General features: G+C 45.1%; 8 protein-coding genes across 8 annotated transcripts; 3 read left to right on the forward strand and 5 right to left on the reverse strand.

The window, feature by feature from the left end:
• Positions 1–477: 477 nt before the first annotated feature.
• MGYG_02414 (hypothetical protein) lies at positions 478–2091 on the forward strand (the record flags this gene model as incomplete). Its single annotated transcript, XM_003174837.1, has 7 exons — positions 478–526; positions 576–645; positions 802–977; positions 1158–1241; positions 1410–1450; positions 1519–1676; positions 1737–2091. 7 exons carry the CDS (start codon positions 478–480, stop codon positions 2089–2091), a joined length of 933 nt encoding a protein of 310 aa, XP_003174885.1.
• A 599-nt stretch (positions 2092–2690) lies between these two features.
• MGYG_02415 (hypothetical protein) lies at positions 2691–3156 on the reverse strand (the record flags this gene model as incomplete). Its single annotated transcript, XM_003174838.1, has 3 exons — positions 2691–2846; positions 2917–3027; positions 3091–3156. The coding sequence occupies 3 exons, from the start codon at positions 3154–3156 to the stop codon at positions 2691–2693; spliced, it is 333 nt and encodes a 110-aa protein (XP_003174886.1).
• A 735-nt stretch (positions 3157–3891) lies between these two features.
• MGYG_02416 (hypothetical protein) lies at positions 3892–5418 on the reverse strand (the record flags this gene model as incomplete). Its single annotated transcript, XM_003174839.1, has 2 exons — positions 3892–5275; positions 5303–5418. 2 exons carry the CDS (start codon positions 5416–5418, stop codon positions 3892–3894), a joined length of 1500 nt encoding a protein of 499 aa, XP_003174887.1.
• A 585-nt stretch (positions 5419–6003) lies between these two features.
• MGYG_02417 (hypothetical protein) lies at positions 6004–7242 on the reverse strand (the record flags this gene model as incomplete). Its single annotated transcript, XM_003174840.1, has 1 exon — positions 6004–7242. The coding sequence occupies one exon, from the start codon at positions 7240–7242 to the stop codon at positions 6004–6006; it is 1239 nt and encodes a 412-aa protein (XP_003174888.1).
• A 606-nt stretch (positions 7243–7848) lies between these two features.
• On the forward strand, positions 7849–10880 carry MGYG_02418 (hypothetical protein; the record flags this gene model as incomplete). The annotated part of the gene is made up of 4 exons (XM_003174841.1): positions 7849–8190; positions 8247–9541; positions 9587–9928; positions 9986–10880. 4 exons carry the CDS (start codon positions 7849–7851, stop codon positions 10878–10880), a joined length of 2874 nt encoding a protein of 957 aa, XP_003174889.1.
• A 333-nt stretch (positions 10881–11213) lies between these two features.
• Positions 11214–13239, forward strand: MGYG_02419 (ATP-dependent RNA helicase DBP9; the record flags this gene model as incomplete). The annotated part of the gene is made up of 4 exons (XM_003174842.1): positions 11214–11409; positions 11474–11550; positions 11604–12082; positions 12141–13239. The coding sequence occupies 4 exons, from the start codon at positions 11214–11216 to the stop codon at positions 13237–13239; spliced, it is 1851 nt and encodes a 616-aa protein (XP_003174890.1).
• A 131-nt stretch (positions 13240–13370) lies between these two features.
• Positions 13371–14879, reverse strand: MGYG_08974 (hypothetical protein; the record flags this gene model as incomplete). Its single annotated transcript, XM_003174843.1, has 1 exon — positions 13371–14879. One exon carries the CDS (start codon positions 14877–14879, stop codon positions 13371–13373), a length of 1509 nt encoding a protein of 502 aa, XP_003174891.1.
• Positions 14880–15114: 235 nt separating this feature from the next.
• MGYG_08975 (hypothetical protein) lies at positions 15115–16463 on the reverse strand (the record flags this gene model as incomplete). Its single annotated transcript, XM_003174844.1, has 4 exons — positions 15115–15778; positions 15979–16089; positions 16169–16187; positions 16262–16463. 4 exons carry the CDS (start codon positions 16461–16463, stop codon positions 15115–15117), a joined length of 996 nt encoding a protein of 331 aa, XP_003174892.1.
• Between the last annotated feature and the right edge of the window lie 206 nt (positions 16464–16669).

Below are 16669 nucleotides of genomic sequence, written 5' to 3' on the forward strand. Positions count from 1 at the left end.
TGACAGCAACGATTGTTCTCTTGTTTTCTCCTCCATGAAACTGATATCCTACATCCCCCTAATCTTCTTGTGCAGAACGCTCCTCGTATCCTGTCGGCCAAGGCCCCTTTCAGCCTCTGGATGGCCATGGAGGCATCGGGGTATCCGTTGGATCCATGTCTCTTCCGTCAATACTCACACCTCAGCGTGCCACGACTTGCCAGCCATGCGACGGCTTGGGACGCATATACGTAGCTTATGGGCAGTCAGTAACTACCTTTGTCAGATGCGGCTCTGGGGTTGATGGAGTGGAGGCTTTAATACCTGCATCTGTTTAGTCAATATAAAGGCGCAGTCAATATCCCAATTTTCGACGCCTTGAGGCATCGTCCCGCGCTTACTAGGCAACTATACTTTCTTTACTAGCTGCTTTGTCTGTGCTGACCCTGGGTGTCATCGGCAGCTGAAGACGGATCAATGTCTCATCGCCCGAATAACATGCTACGCCCTCTGGCTGAGTACCCGGGAGGGCCGGATCCCTATTACTGTAAGCGGAGTTATTCTTAGCTACTGTTCTTTACTGACATTTTGGGTAGCACGGCCCTACGGTAGAAGTGAGCCTATATCAGAGGATGGTCTAGTCCAATCCCCTTCTAACTATGACGAGTAAGCCTGTTTTTTCCTGATACGGCTATCATGCATCTATTTCTCATGTTGTCAAAGTGGCAATGTTGATAATTATACCGAGTAGATGAACATCTTCAACTGGTGGAATACGATCTTTTGTACCCAGATCACTGATTACATCAATTAAATTTATAGGGGCATACTAGATAACTCGAGTGCCATCCGCCACAGCATAGACAGTGGATATCATGGAGGCTCTTCTGGCTTTCCAGCCTATCCAGATTCTAACCAGAGACAGCCATCGACCATATGGGATCCTGCGCGACAGTCGAGTCATTCATACCCATCACCAACTCCATCGCAATATGACCGTGAGACAGGGCAAAGCTCCAGGGAAAGAAACAGGAGGTTTTCAAACCTGGAATATCAAAACCCCAGCTATCAGCTGAGCTCAAGGTATATTGTCCATTTCTCTTTACTATACGATACCCTCATAGGTATCTCCTTGTTGAACTAAAAGCTTACGCTGAGCTGACCCTATCTCCCGGTAGCCGTCAATGGCGCCCCAGCGCCCTCGCACCTTAGTTACCAATCGGATGGGTACAGCCCCTATGGCCTACAGGAGACTTTCACTGGTATGTCAACAACTTATGAGCACAATTTTATGTTAGAGCCGAGATTAATACCAACGTTACATATTAGGGCCTTGGAACGATCGTCGCCAAAGTGATATTGCAAGATTCAACAGGGGTAAGTAGATGTGATATCAGCAATATAAGTTCGTACAAGCTGAACAGCCAAAGACTATAAGGTTCAAACGACACCGTTCTACTCCATCGGTAGGGTACGGGTATGATTCCGACCTGCTTTTAAGCCTACAGAGCGCTAAATGTATCTCTATTATATACATAGGTTATTTCGGTCTATTGGGCAGAGCCTGCCGGTGATACCTCTGCACCTCACGGTCGTGGCAGCCCCTACTTCTACTTAACAGGGCATGGTCAAGAAGTTCATGCAAACATTCGTAGAATGGTCGTTGTCAAAAATGAACAAGGCTGTTCGTGGTGCCTGTAAGCAGTTATATTCATTCATTACCTAACCAACGTACTACTAGCTAATGCTATGCAAAGGGCCATATATACATACGGAGAGAGGGGCCTAATGAAACCAGGCATTGACCTGAAGACCCATTCGGTGATACACGTGAGGGGAACCCAGCCGGAATATTATGGATCAGGCCGGGTGCCTGGAATATCCCCTATCATGATAAACCCTTATACCCCAAGAGATCAACTTCATCCTAAATCTTGTCTAAACTTTGGAAAGGTCTTTACTGTGGATCACAACATCAAGGTAAAGCCCATTGGCCAAGTCAGCGAAGAATGTATGCGAGTATTCCGACGAGCTTGGAGACAATGCGTTGAAAACGAAGAGTATGGCAATTATGAACCTCTGAACGGTTACCCTACCGATTCCTACCGCTGAAACCATTCATTCATACTATTGGCAAATCCTGTCACCGGGCTATAACTACTGGCTTTCTCTCGGATATACATACGTTGTCCTCTTTCATTACTGGTACCCTGGTGATACGGGTAAAAACGTTTTCAAGCTGTCTCATTCAACAATTCAACATGATGAAATCTACTGAGCAGCATGGATGTGGCCTTCTTTTTTTAAACTTACTGGGATTTTTATATGTTGGCTGGAATTATCAAAACCACCAACATTAAACACAACGATTGACACATTTCTCCATATTCAACATGTTTTAAAAATAACGTCCTTCAACAGTGCAGTGGCTGATATTGATTTGCATTGAATTTATTCATGTCGCGTTTATCTTCGCTTAAACGTTCCAGGATATGAACATCTGAGCTGACAGTTGACAGCATACAATCTCGATATTATCGCCTATAAATACGTCTTTATATAGTTATACCCAAATTGAAGTTAGCTCATTGGAATTATTCAGGTTTCAACCATAGTATTTAGCTTTTCGGGAGGAATTCTTGAACTTCAAAGCCATAAAAGTTCTCTCTGTAATTCTTTTCTGGTCTTGGTTATGTATTCATTACTGTCATTTACAATTCTCCATTGACAAAGTCAACGACTTGTGCCTTTTCAACGACTTCACCAGCACTCTTCACAAAGTCCTGATGAATCGGATCCTTCTGGACATAATAGTCTCGGTCTTCTTTGCTTGCAAAATTGACCACAAAGGCGTGTGTCATACCATTCTTGACAGATATAGTTAGCCAACAAGCACATTGGAAGCATCGGATGCGGGATCATATAGTTTCATCTTACCTGGATGCCTTCGATTGACATATCAACCCCGCCAGATGAAGAGAGGATATAAGGCTTCTGGGAAAGCGGATGAAGACATTTGTCTTTTAGGCCTAGCATGCGGGTGGAAAGCTACAGTGCAATTAACTATTAACAACAGTGCATAGAATGGTTATCCAGGAGATTTATACTCACGTTACGCACAGCCTCGTGTGAGACCTCCTTTTTGAACTGGAAAAGGACAATATGAGTGACTGACATGCTGGCGGCTAAGTGGGATACCGGAGAAGGGGCGAAATGGGTAAGGAACAAAGCGATGGAGCAAAGAGCGACGAAAGCAATGAACAGGTTTATCCGCTGAACTCTCGAGAGCATGGTAGGGGCAGTTGCATAGGCAATTATGCATTAAATAATCAGACCATGACGTGGTTTTTGATGTTAGCCAACTTGTAGACATCAATCCTTGTTGGCATTTTAGCGGCCCGTCTCCTCGGCAACTAACTACCAAAATATGGATGACTAGAGACTGACAACGATCAACAACTGCACGAGGCTGGACATGGAATTTTTAACAAGAACCAGATGGAATATAATACTCTAGGGCAGAAATATTCCATTAACTCTAACTGCGCAATTGTCGACTGTTTGAATATATAACAAAGGTTTGGCTTGACAAACTGATAGTTAATAATCCGAATTAAGTTAAGTGCAATAATATTAAAGTCGTTTTCCCTGACCAATCTATAGTTATATGACCGTAATTGCCTTTGATTCTGAATCGAATAACCCAGACATACGATATGATCTTTCAGAGTAGATCGAGGGAACAGGCTGCCATGACATAAGAATACTCGCGGAGCAAGTCCAGAGCAAAGATATCGTCCGTTGTGACATGTCGATAGCTCTTACCGCCTGGTGAACGGGGCCCTTCCCGTGGACATAGGACCACATTCATTGATGAGTAGCGCCCATTGCATGTGAAATCGCCAAATGCGATCAGCTGAAGCGATTTAAATAACACAAAACCCATTCTGCGAATTGACCAAGCTCGTCGGAAACTTCGCCTGGATAGAGAGCGTTATATACCCCGTTAGTGGCTGGACGGATTGGTTTCGCAGCACTTTTCTCTCTGGCTAGAGTAGAGCCGGCTTGATTCTCAGTATCGGTAAGCCTAGACTCAGTACCATTGCCTTGATCAGGTGCTGGAGTGGCATCATCGTCGCTAGATCCCGAAGAAAAACCCTCATCAAGGATATCCCATTCCGGGCTGTCGTCATACTCCCAGATTCTAAAGGCTTCTGTGTCACGGGCAGATTTCACACTGGACCTGTTGACTCGACGGTCATCCGTCCAGCACATGATATCCTCGAAATGAATAGCGGGCAGGTCGTGAGGGTCTGCTCTGCGGTGTCCCATACTTCGTGCGTGGTGAACAAAATTCTTGAGCATAAGATGATGTTTTAGTATTGAACGCCAAATTGGTAGCATATCACCAGACCTGGAAAATAGAAAAAACTCCTTTAGGCCTTTGACATTGTCAATGCAGCTAGAAACTATCAACTGAACCTCGTCGTATATCGAATCGACGCAGTCTATTTCTAGTGTTTCGAGGTATAAGGGCTGCTCCAGAGATCCAATATGATTAACAAGATCTAACCAGCCAGGGCAAAATCGAAGCTTCAGAGATCGAAGAGATTTGAATCCAAATGTACGAACCATATGGCTCGGTTCGAATAATAAAGGGATAGAACACAACGAAAGATCACGGAGCTCTGCGAAGCATAATTTGTCTCTTCCAAGCAATGGAGTCAAAAGATTCTCCAATGTTTTTCCATTATCGTCCGAGATGTCGAAGTTACGATAAGGGTCAACAGTTTCAGAGTAGAAATCAAGGTCGAGACTGATAAGTTGGTGAGAAGTTACCCTAAAGCATTCTCGAAGAGATTGAAAATCTTTCTCGGGCCTCAAGCCACGCCATGTCAGGCTTGTGAGACCTGTGAATGGCGTTAAGTCATATTCATTCCGTCTGCACGTCACATCGGTCACCAGGCAAAGAGACTTCAACTGTTTCTGCTTCAGGGGTAGGTATCCCTTGGTGCCCAGGATTTCTTCAGGGACACAGGTCCCGAGATGCCACCTGTAATTAATCGGCGTTAGTAAGGCTTTTGAACTCGGTTCGAATGAAGGGTTAACCAACGTGAAGCTGTCAAATTGCCCCTCTTTGCATCGTATCAGAACCGACATTACTCTGTCCTTCAGTCGTCTAAAGTCATCCGATGAAGTCGTTTTATCACCACCTTCGATCCAAGTTTTCTTGTCCTGCTGCTCAGATACGTCAAGTTCATCGTCATTAAACCCATCTTCAGCATCGCTGCAAGCACTAGGTTCGTTGTAATGAAGGCATCACTTCTTAAAGCGATCATATAATGGTGCTGAAATGCGGATGTTTTTGGTTCTGCGAAGAGCCCTAGTTCGTCGGTGAGCGCTAAGGACGCCTTCGAGCGCAACACGGTCAAGGGCCAAGTCGCTCGCCGTGAGAACAATTGAGCGATGAATCTCTAGAGATGCGACTGAGTAAAGTCGCTTGGATACTCGGGACACGGAAATTAAGTCTTCTTTTTCAGGGAGCTGTGGGAAGATGCTGTCAATCTTGATTCTTTAACTGAACGAGTCGCTGGGAATTCATGGTATGGTTAACTAGTTACCTGCGAGAAAACAAGCAGAAGAAGATCTGGGGATAATTTTTCGAGCATTTTTAGCTTATTTATTAACTGGCTGATTAGTGCGTAGGGGATAATTCGAAAGCCAGAATCTGCAAATATTCAACGAAACACGATTTCGTTTTTTGCTACGGTCCTGGTGGCTGATTTATATAGCTAAATAGACTTAGCGGTTGTCTCCCGAACGGTTTCTGCTTGCGGAGACTACACTTCGATAGAATTTTAACTAGCCCCTGAAACAACCCGAAGGTGGGTGTGATAAGTTACTATGATGTCAAATTATCTATATAAGTAATAATAACCAGTTAACTAGCCAAGATTCTATCGTTATCATTCTAACTGTGTCGCAACACATTGCTGTACATATATGGAATCGCCTGTGAGATAGCTAACTTTTTATTAGCTGTACTGCCTGCAGTATGACCTGAATCAAACTCAGCAAGGTACCAATTCCACCAATGATCAAAACGAGCCAGAATGTCAAGAACTGTAGTGTGTCCCTGCGGTCACGTATAAGATCAGCAACTGAGGTAGGCTTTTTATCCCTGAGCTCTTTTGCAATAATTTCAATCCTTTCATGTAGGATGGGAAAGTCCTGTGCTGCAAAATAGACAGCCTTGTCGACTGGAAATTCCAGGCCCTGCATGAAAGGTAGCTGCTTACGGGTACATAATAACGGAAGCACGGAGTCAACATGGCCTTTAGCTACCCCCTGTGATCGAGATAATTGGCGAAATAGTTTCCTAGATTTTGCGGACTGACCAAAAATCAGGCGATAGGATAGAAGAACTTCCCGGAGGAAATGTGATATCTCTTCTTTATTTGCTCGAGGGTCCACACCGTACTTTTCAAGGCTCTCAAATGAATATATAACCCCTCCCGATGAAAGTGTATGTAAACAGAAGGATGGGTAGTTAAAAAGAGAGAGCGTTTTGGTCGATTTGTCATAATCAAGATGCAGAGCCAACATCTCTACCCATCGAATGCGAACACCCAGCAACACAGTCAAGAGGTATGCATTAGTTTCTGATGGATATAAAGGTAACCAGGAGGAAGCGATCTTGCTGCTCTCACTTGCAAGCTGTGGGGCAGTAACAGATCGGGCGGGTAGAATGTTTCCAAATGCCTTTAGTAGTATCCACAGTGATCGATCCGACAAGTGTGCCGACACTTTATAAGTATCAAAGACTAACCCTGACTGCGGCTGATCAGATTCTCGGTGAATAGCAAATTCTTTCGTTGAGCATGTGTTGAAAGATGCCTGGTACAACATTGACCGCCACCCAAGAATCGCAAATACGAGGAACTTCTGAGCCGGCAGTAAAGCTTCCGGGTATTCAAGAATCTCTGATTTTCGTAGATGTTGTGTAATCTCGTCGATAGAAAGCCCTTCATCTGTCTGGAGGAAATCCTCGATTGCGTTGTATAGCTGATAGAGATGAGGTTTTTCAATGGGAGAGTCTCCCATAACTTTAAGATCCTTTATGCAACGGGGGAGATTTAAAAGCTGTTGAGAAAGCCAGCAATCATACCAGCTCATATCAAGAGTATACTCGACAAAGCTCGGCTCTTTCAATTTTATTTTCACCCTAAGTTCTTTTCTCCGATGCCCGATAGAGATCTTCATGGTATTGTTGGCCCTTGGTATTTGCTTGGTGAGCGGCAACTAGCGGTAGCAAGGCGTTAAAAATATTCCCGAGTAATTAGTTGAGAGGATATTTAACTGATAACTAACTAGATGGATGGCAAGAGACAGGGAGGAAGAAGTTGGAGTTGCAGTTGACGGGGGAGGAAATCAAAAACGGCCTCTGCCTTGTTCGGACGGTTGGAGTAAGACAGACTTATGAGTATTCGACATTCGGGAAAATCATCCTTTTATATTGAGAATCCCAGTAGCCATCTGATGTAGAATGGGACGATACTTTTGTTATGCGCTGGGCGCTTAAGTGCATTTGATCGCTAACTAATTAAGGTTGGCAACTTTGGATCAACCTTCCCCTGAACCGGAGTTGTCTAACCTGATTTGACCTAGTTAGCTATCCGCTCAGAACGTATTCTAAATATAACTATGCACGGCCCGCTTCTTGGCAGGGAGAATAGTCGCTCGGATAATAGATATTCATCGTCCGCCTCCCACCAGCCTGGGAGGCCTCGGTTTTTCCCAACCCCATTTACCGCGATTCAGAGGGCGATGATGACTGTTTCATATCAAAAAGTAACTGACTAGCAAAAAATGATGTCTTCACCACTGAAGAGCAGCGCTCCAAAAGACCAGTATGTTAGTGCAATATGGCAAGATGCCATCGATAAGTACTACGAGAAGCTGAAGGACCGCGGGGTTCGTGAGCATGAGATCAATCCACACCCTTGGGACGTTCGTAATCCTGAGGAGCTGCTTAATCAAATCCAACCTTCTAAGGAAGCCACATCCTCCAAGAGCTGGATGGACCTGTTGAGTAGACTTAGGCCAATTCTTGTTAGTCTCAATGACTTCGCCGCAATTATCACCCTAGCCGCGGGGATGAACAGCCGCCTCGCAGCTGTGATATGGGGCTCGATTCGACTGATATTAAAGGTACTTTATATAGGTTTTTTCCTGTATGATTAGCCACATACTAAAACTGCAACTAGTTTGCTGAACCTGTGCCTTCGGAACTCTTGGACATGTTTGAAGAGCTAGGAAGGGCATTGCCCAGATTCCGTCGTTACGAGCAAGAACTTCCCTTGACTTCTGAACTCGAGGAGGCCTTGCACACGACCTATACCGAGATAATATTGTTCTGTGCGGATTCCATATTACACTTTCGGAATAACCCTAACCCAGACAAGAGCCGGGAGACATGGATGACATTTAGCTCAGAGGTGTCTAAGCATATTTCAAATATTCGATTTTACTCGAGAAAGGTTGACGAAACCGCTGATATGGTTCGTCTGTCTAGAGGGAAAAATACTGCTGATACAGTGAAGGCAATTGAAAACTTGCATCTATCTCGACAGCGCTCAACCGAACTGAATCTTCCATGTTTCATGATACCCTACGGCCTGAACGTCAAATTTTTTGGTAGATCTGCGGAAGTGGAAACTATGAAAGAAAGGCTTGATCCTAATAAAAATTCTGGGACCTTAAAGATCATCGCAATATGCGGAACTGGTGGTGTTGGAAAAACACAACTGGCGTTGCATTATGCCAACACAGCTACGGACTTATATGACGTTGTTGTTTGGATACCAGGTGAAACTAAAATAAAAATGACACAAGCCTTATCACAATTTTCTGCAAAGGTTGGATTACCACAAACAGAGGGTAATGAAGACGATTACCGGTCTATTCAAATTGTACACGACTGGCTCAATACATCTGGGAAAAGCTTTCTTCTTATATTTGACAATGTGGAGGAAAACAAGCTGCTTGATCAAATCTGGCCCCGCAATGTTCAGGGCTCTATTATTATTACCTGTCGATCACACAAGGTTGCGTCAAAACGAGCCACTGAAGTAATAAACCTTCCGTGTTTCGATGCTGAAAAACAAGTGGATGTATTCTATTCTTTGACAGGCCAGCAGCCTAAAAATGAAACGGAATCGGCCGCTGCAACAGGATTACTTCGACTTCTTGGAGGTCTACCTCTTGCCATGGCACAAGTAGGAGAGTTTATGGAAGACCGGGGCTATTCCTATGAAGAGCTGTTTTCAATTTATCAAAAGTCAGCAAAGAAAATATATGCAAGGACCCCAGCACCGGCTGAATATGAACATACTTTGAACACAGTATGGGAGGTTTCTTTCCAGGAACTATCCAATGAATCCAAAACTTTACTAAATTTATTATCTTTTTTTGACCCTGACTTCATTCTTGAATCGATAATTTCAGATCGAAGAGCTGGAATAACAGATCCAGAATTGGAATTTTTATACGATAGTTTTGAGTAAGTGCTGATCCTTATATGAGATCAAATGCTGACAATTTGTAGTTTTGGAGGTGTTGTGGGTGACCTCTCAAAGGCAGCCCTAGTGAGCCGCTTGTCGGCCCAGAAAGCTATATCGATCCATCGTCTTATCCAGTTTACAGTCTTTTCAAGACTATCTGAAGAGGAAAGCTCACGCTATTTTAATCATGTTATAAACATATTATCACGCAGTTTTCCTAATACATGGAATCAAAGGTCTCATCAACAAGGCCACGGTTGGGCTTCCTGGGAGACTTGTAGCACAATCCTCCCACACGTCAGTTGGCTTATCCGATTGACACAGGGGCATCCATTCCGGATAATCAACCATGAATTATTCGCGGAGCTAGTCTTTCGAGCTGGAACGTAAGTAGAACCTTTTATCTCATATAAGGAAACTACTGACTTCCTCTGGTTCACAAGGTACCTGTGGGAGAAGGAACAACCAATAACCGGAACTCAGTTTCTTGATTTTGGCTTGGAGCTCGATATTAGGCCATCAACGCCAACCTATGCACAAGCATACAGAATCCTAGGCCATATTGCGTTGGACATGGCAAGGCCAAAGGCTGCTTTGTCTGCATATCTCCAGGCACTGAATATCAGAGAGCAGCTTCACGGAAATCGCTCACCCCAGGTTGCGGATGTTTATGACTCCATTGCCTGTAGCTATACTGAACAGGGAAATGTTGATGAGGCTCTCCAGTACCTGCAGAAAGCAGAGGATATTCATAATGAGAATAACCCGCTACTTATGGGTAGGACCCAAGCTATATATGCATTGACATATCTTCGAGGAGACCAGCCAGAGGATTCCCTTAAAGCCTTGCATCACTGCTGGAAACTGCAAAATTTAACGGAGGAGCAGGTGGCTCAGTCCAAGTACCCGAAACATAGTGGAGACATTATGCTTCTGGCGAGAATCAAGTACGCTCAAGGTTTGAAGCAGGAAGCTCAGCAACTTGCATCACGGACGATAGGGATCCGACAGGGCCTCTACGGAGACAAAGGGCCACGAGTGGCGGACTCAACATTTATCGTTGCCCGTATGCTAGAAGCTGAGGATGAGGATACTCTGGCTGCAAAAATGTTACGCAGCGTGACCGACATGAGTAGAGGAGTGCCTGAGATGCAAGCACATCTTGCACGATCTCTCTGGTTTTTGGCAAAGGTAGAGGAGAAAATGGGGAATATTGCAATTGCCGAAAAGGCTAAAATAGAGGCTAGAGAGGAGCGAGAGAAAGTGGAAGGCAGAGAGGGGATTGATGAGGACAGTGACGAATCCTTTATGAGCCTTGTTCCTTGGATGTTATGGTGACATATTATTCATCCGTTGAATAGTGTTGGACCACAAGGGACAAAAAGGTCTAATGCCCCAAGGAATCCTTGAGTAATGAGTGCGAGTCGTAATTAGCTAATGAAATATTCCAACAAATAACTCAGGTGGTGATTGTCCGATAGGTACTGAGTTTCGGAGAAACTGAAAGTTTGGAATAATGATTCACCGAAAAAGCTTAAAAGCTTATATAAGCAATTTTTTTGTCTTTGATTTCGAAAATAAAAAAAAGTCGCAAAGTTGCTTTTGCTTGTGGTTTAGATAGGAAGACATACAAGACTGTCCTGCTTGCTATCTAACACCTAATTTTCAACCATGAAGCGCAAACTAGACGAAAACGATGTCCCTAAGTTGGCGGAAAAGCTGGAAACCAAAAAACCCGCTAGGAATTTTGAAGACTTTGGACTTGATCCCCGACTACTGCAGGCCTTGACATCACAGAAATTCTCGAAGCCGACATTAGTCCAGGCCGAAGCTATTCCTCTGGCGCTCAATGGGAAGGATATACTTGGTATGGCGCTGTTGCAGCATATATTCGTAGACTATGCAGCCAACTAATTGTTTATCGATTGTAGCAAGAGCCAAAACTGGATCAGGAAAAACAGCGGCGTATCTGATTCCGATCTTACAAAAAATATTGCAGAAGAAAGCAGTACGTGTATTGGGAGACCTTGGTATATATTTTATGCTAATTCCAATCACTAGGCCCACCCCGCGCACAAATCTATATCAACTTTGATCCTAGTGCCAACGAGAGAGCTAGCCCAGCAAGTGCACAAGACTGTAACTGCGTTTTCAGAATTCTGTTCCAAGGGTATACGGTCTGGGAATCTCACACAGAAGGTCTCCGATGCTGTCCAGCGTGCCCTACTTGCAGACCTACCGGATATTGTTATTTCTACGCCTGCACGAGCGGTTGTCAATGTTAACAACTCCGCGCTGGTTTTGGACGATATTTCACAAGTGGTTATTGATGAAGCCGATTTGGTTCTCTCATACGGATATGAACAGGACATGCAGAGCCTGGCCAAGGCAATTCCGCGCGGTGTTCAGACTTTCTTGATGAGCGCTACACTCACATCTGAAGTCGACACTCTGAAAGGCCTTTTCTGTAGAAGTCCGGCTATCTTGAAGCTTGAAGAGGCAGAGGACGAAGGTGCCGGCATAAGCCAGTTTGCAGTCAAGTATGTTCCTATTTTTTGTTATACTATATTTTGAATTAACTAACAAACGATTTACTAGGTGCGCGGAGGACGAAAAATTCCTACTTACGTACGTGATATTTAAACTACAGCTAGTGAAAGGCAAGTGCATTATATTCGTCGGCGATGTGGATCGCTGTTACCGTCTCAAATTATTCCTGGAACAATTTGGCATCAAGAGCTGTATTCTCAACTCAGAATTGCCAGCCAATTCTAGGATACATGCTGTCCAGGAATTCAATAAGGGTGTTTACGACATTATTATTGCCGCTGATGACCAAGAGGTCATAGGAAAAGTTGAATCCAAAAAGGAACCGGTCGGTAGCGAGGATGCGACTGTTACTGATGCTGTTGCGGAAGAAAGCAAGGACCTTAGTGACCCCGAGGAAGTGGAAGAGAAGCCAGCACCATCAAACAAAAACAAGAAACGAAAAAAGTCAGGAAAGGAGAAAGATTATGGTATTTCTCGAGGAATAGATTTCCAGGATGTTGCATGCGTTCTCAATTTTGACCTTCCAACGACCGCTAAATCATATACCCACCGAATCGGTCGAACTGGGCGCGCTGGAAAAACTGGCATGGCCCTTTCATTTGTTGTGCCATCTGAATTATATGGGAAACACAAACCAACGATTTTCCCACCTGCGAAGAACGATGAATCTGTCCTTGCTAAAATAGAAAAGCGCCAAGCTAAAATGGGCCGAGAAGTGAAGCCCTACCATTTTGACAAGAAGCAAATCGAGGTGTTTAGATACCGAATGACAGATGCCCTGCGAGCAGTAACCCGAATAGCCATCCAAGAAGCCCGAGCAAAAGAGATCAGGCAGGAGCTTGTCAAGAGTGAGAAGCTCAAGAGACATTTCGAGGAGAATCCCCAAGAGCTACGCGAGTTACGCCACGATCAAGAGCTTGGGTCTGTAAGAGTACAGAGCCAATTGAAGAGTGTACCAGAATATCTAATGCCGACCAAGGGGAAGAGTTCATTAACGAGTGAAGACATTGGTTTCGTCGGGCTACACAAAAAGAAGGAGAACAGGATTCGACAGGCCAGACAAAAGAACAGGGCCCGAGGGAGAATTGCGAAGAAGGGCGGTGCCGGACGAAAAGTTGACCCATTGAAATCGTTTAAGTCAAAATAAAATACATAGTGAACCGCTCCATTCATATGATAATACCCAGTGTTGAATAGCAGAGCTTAGATATCGTTATTAACAATGTGCTTATCCCTGTGTATGGATGCAAGCGGCTGGAATTTTTTACATTTTAATCTTCAGCCTCGTCTCTCTGATCCATCAGAATAATGTATCCATTTCCCACGCCCTTCTATTCTTGCAGTTTGAATGCTCTTCCCAACATCCTTGACCCTCTCGAGCGTGGTTTTAAAGGATTCCTGTTCTTTGCGGAATCTGTCTTGTTGCTTTGCCACAATGTCTTCATCATCTTCCGTAACGGATATATTATGTAGGGCGGGAGCCTCAGGGACCCAGCCAGGGCCAAGTCCTATCCATTCTATTCCTCTCCAAGAACCGTTCCATTCTGGACCTGACGCACTGTGGGACTGGCCATAGATATCAATTCCATTCCAGCACAACGCGGGGATCCACTCAGTACAGCCCTCAAGATCAAGCCATTTAAGGCCATACGTTGTTCTTGACAGCTTTGCTAGAACAATGGATGCCTCGGTCCAATTATTCTCATAGGAGGTATATGTATCTGAGGCTCCATACTGAAAAGAGAGTGAACGGTGCTTTGGATGGCTCACGCTGGCTGTGAGAGCATTGGGCTTCAAGGTTGGAGTAGGCCAGTAAGCAAGAGAGAGATGGGTTAACGATGGGATATGAGAGAGTAGTTTCAGAAGAGAAACCCAGCTTGCAGCTTCCAGAGTTGGTGATGCTAAAGAGAGAAATCTGATGTTGCTAAAGCCAGGCAATTCGGGCTGACTTGGACTCTGGGGAGTAAGATTTTGTGTCTCTCCATCGGCCTCTTCCTCCCACGATGTAGGAACAGGGATGCACTCTTTATCCTTTGGTATATTGCCCTTGACAATCTTCGAGAGTTGTTTTAAATTGAGCCAGTATCCAATAGAAAACCCAAGGTCTAGCCGCGTCACTTCTGCGATGTCTTCCGGGCCGGATTCCTGGGCTAGGAATAGAGGTTCCAAGCCTTTCATACTGACCTCCATGGACAAATGATCCGTATAGACGGCTATATACGTCAACAAAAGTTGTCTGATAGATACTGGTAAAGTTGACAGAAAAGCTCCATCATATAAAAGATGCCAATCCCAACTTCTGGCCATAAACCGGAGTGTGGTGTGCAGTAGGCTGTCCTTGGGTGGAATCCTTGTGCCGGGGAGACGATCGAGTCGACGGCCAAACTTGACGCCACGGTTTCCCAAAGATCCCCCGCTGGGGGAATCTAGGCCAGCATTTGTTCCCGTATTCGGAGTTATCCAGCTGAGAGGAGGAGGTGGGCCTGGCGTTCGGCGGACTCTTCGCTGTCCAACTGCCTGGCGGGATGTGGCTGGTCGAGGCCGGGGAGGAGGCGTCTCAGGGAGTTCTAGGATATTTCTGAGAGATGGATGAACTGTCCTAGGCGCTAGTCTCGTTTGTCGTGAGCCCGCGGCGTTGGCGGACGCATTTCGCATCTGCTGGAGGATGTCATTGACCGATGATTGACCTGTTGTTGTGTGACCATGGCTGGAAGACCTCGTCGACTGGAGAGAAGGGTGAGCGGCAGGCGTGGGTTTTATGGATGGGGATTTGTGTTTCTTGGGCATAGAGAATGAGTGAGAGAAGTTATGATTTGGCCAAACCAGACCAGAACAGGCTGAAGCTGTACTTTATACTCCTTCATGGTGCTGCTTAAATCGTTATCTTGACTCTTCTCGTATAACATCTATTTTTAAGTGGCGGCTGAAAAGGACTTGGCGACTTCAGCCTCAAACCGTTGGCCCAAGCCAAAGTAATATAAATATACAGTGCAGATGATATTAACAGAATGCGGGAAGAAATTTAGATGTCTCTAACCAGAGAGCCGTCATCCATCCTCCCTTCTCTCTTGGGTCCCTCTCTTAGCCATGTTTCCGCCATGCTAGCCTTTGGATCCTCATCCGGGAAGCCTCTTGAACGCCGGACTTCAAGAACAAGGTCGCGGACCTTTCTTGTACACTCTAGTCGTAGTTCGGTAGCCTCATCTCCGTACATAAGTTTCTCATTCAAGATTCCCACCGCGAGAGGCTCAGTGCTGCCTTGCTCCGACTCCCGCTTGAGCTTCTGCCACTTGCTTCTCAGCTCTCCAAATATAGCCTCCGTGTCTACCTTTTCGCCAAACGTAACACTGACATTCTTGTTTATGCGAGGTATAAAACGGGGAAATCCACGGTCTTCATGCATAACGCCGTCTGTGCCTTCAATCCACATAGGGACAATATCCGGGCATTCGGCTGGCTCTAATATCAAACGTGATATGCCCCATTTGAAGTAGCGCATAGTTTTATGTGCAGACTGATGTATCATCCCTTCTGGGAAGATGTGTATCCAAGAATAGGAGTTGCATGCGTATGCAGATGGTGCTAGATAAGCATCCTCTCCATTCGTAGTAAACGCAGTAGGTACCTCTGAAAAAGGGTCAACACAGGTATTGCTTATGCTCCATCGTTGTTTGCCCATAGAAGCACTGTGAGGATCCACAGGGAAAGGGCCTTTAGATAATAATCGGATAGCTTGGGTGACAGTAGGTTGAAAGAGGCCACCTCGGGGAGAATGAAAAAGTCTATGTGCTGGGAGAACCTGCCCATATGTAAAGAACGCCGACATAAATCTGCATACGTGAGTTAACCTAACTGCCATATAGCCTCGGTAGCTTCTAGAAAATACCTATTTTTAAAACAAATATCATGGCTACCAAGAGCCCATCTCCGGTTGCATGGCTGGAACTCCCAATGGCTGCGCAATGGTATCACTCCCCACATCAATGGATCGTCCATACTATAGCACCCGTCCGAAGAGATTCAGCCCAGTGTTCATGGATGCGCATGCGAGAAAGGGACGACATCAGGTTACATACACACTAATGTGATTTGAAACTGCAGAAACGAGCCTCATAGGTTAGCAAATATGCGAAATCTCTTCTCCGGGGCAAGCACATAGAGTAACTAACCAGTTATCAATCCGCGGGCCCTGGAGCTGTCATCTTGCCGCGACTCGAGTAGCTTCAGGAATCTCTCTAGGCCATTGACTTCCGTAGTATTAAGCGAGTATAGAAACCCACGGCATAGCGCCGCAATGCTTAGCGTAGTTGCAGATGATAGAAACCTCCAAACGGAGGACGGCTGCTCCAGCGTCCCATCTTGAAGCTGCATTGGGATATTGGTAGGAGGTCAACTCGACGAGACAAGCCGGGAATGAGTCCAGTATATTAATTCATGGAATTCTAAGGAGCGACATAGATCCAATTGGCAATGCTCTATATAGACAAGACATAGGAAAGAAACAGTATGATACAATATAACAAGAATCCAGTGGGGTGAACTTCGCATCCGAGACGTTAGAAGTTGTTCGACTTGTC

Source organism: Nannizzia gypsea, genomic scaffold (assembly GCF_000150975.2).
Source record: "Nannizzia gypsea CBS 118893 supercont1.2 genomic scaffold, whole genome shotgun sequence".
In the NCBI taxonomy this organism is placed as follows: domain Eukaryota; kingdom Fungi; phylum Ascomycota; class Eurotiomycetes; order Onygenales; family Arthrodermataceae; genus Nannizzia; species Nannizzia gypsea.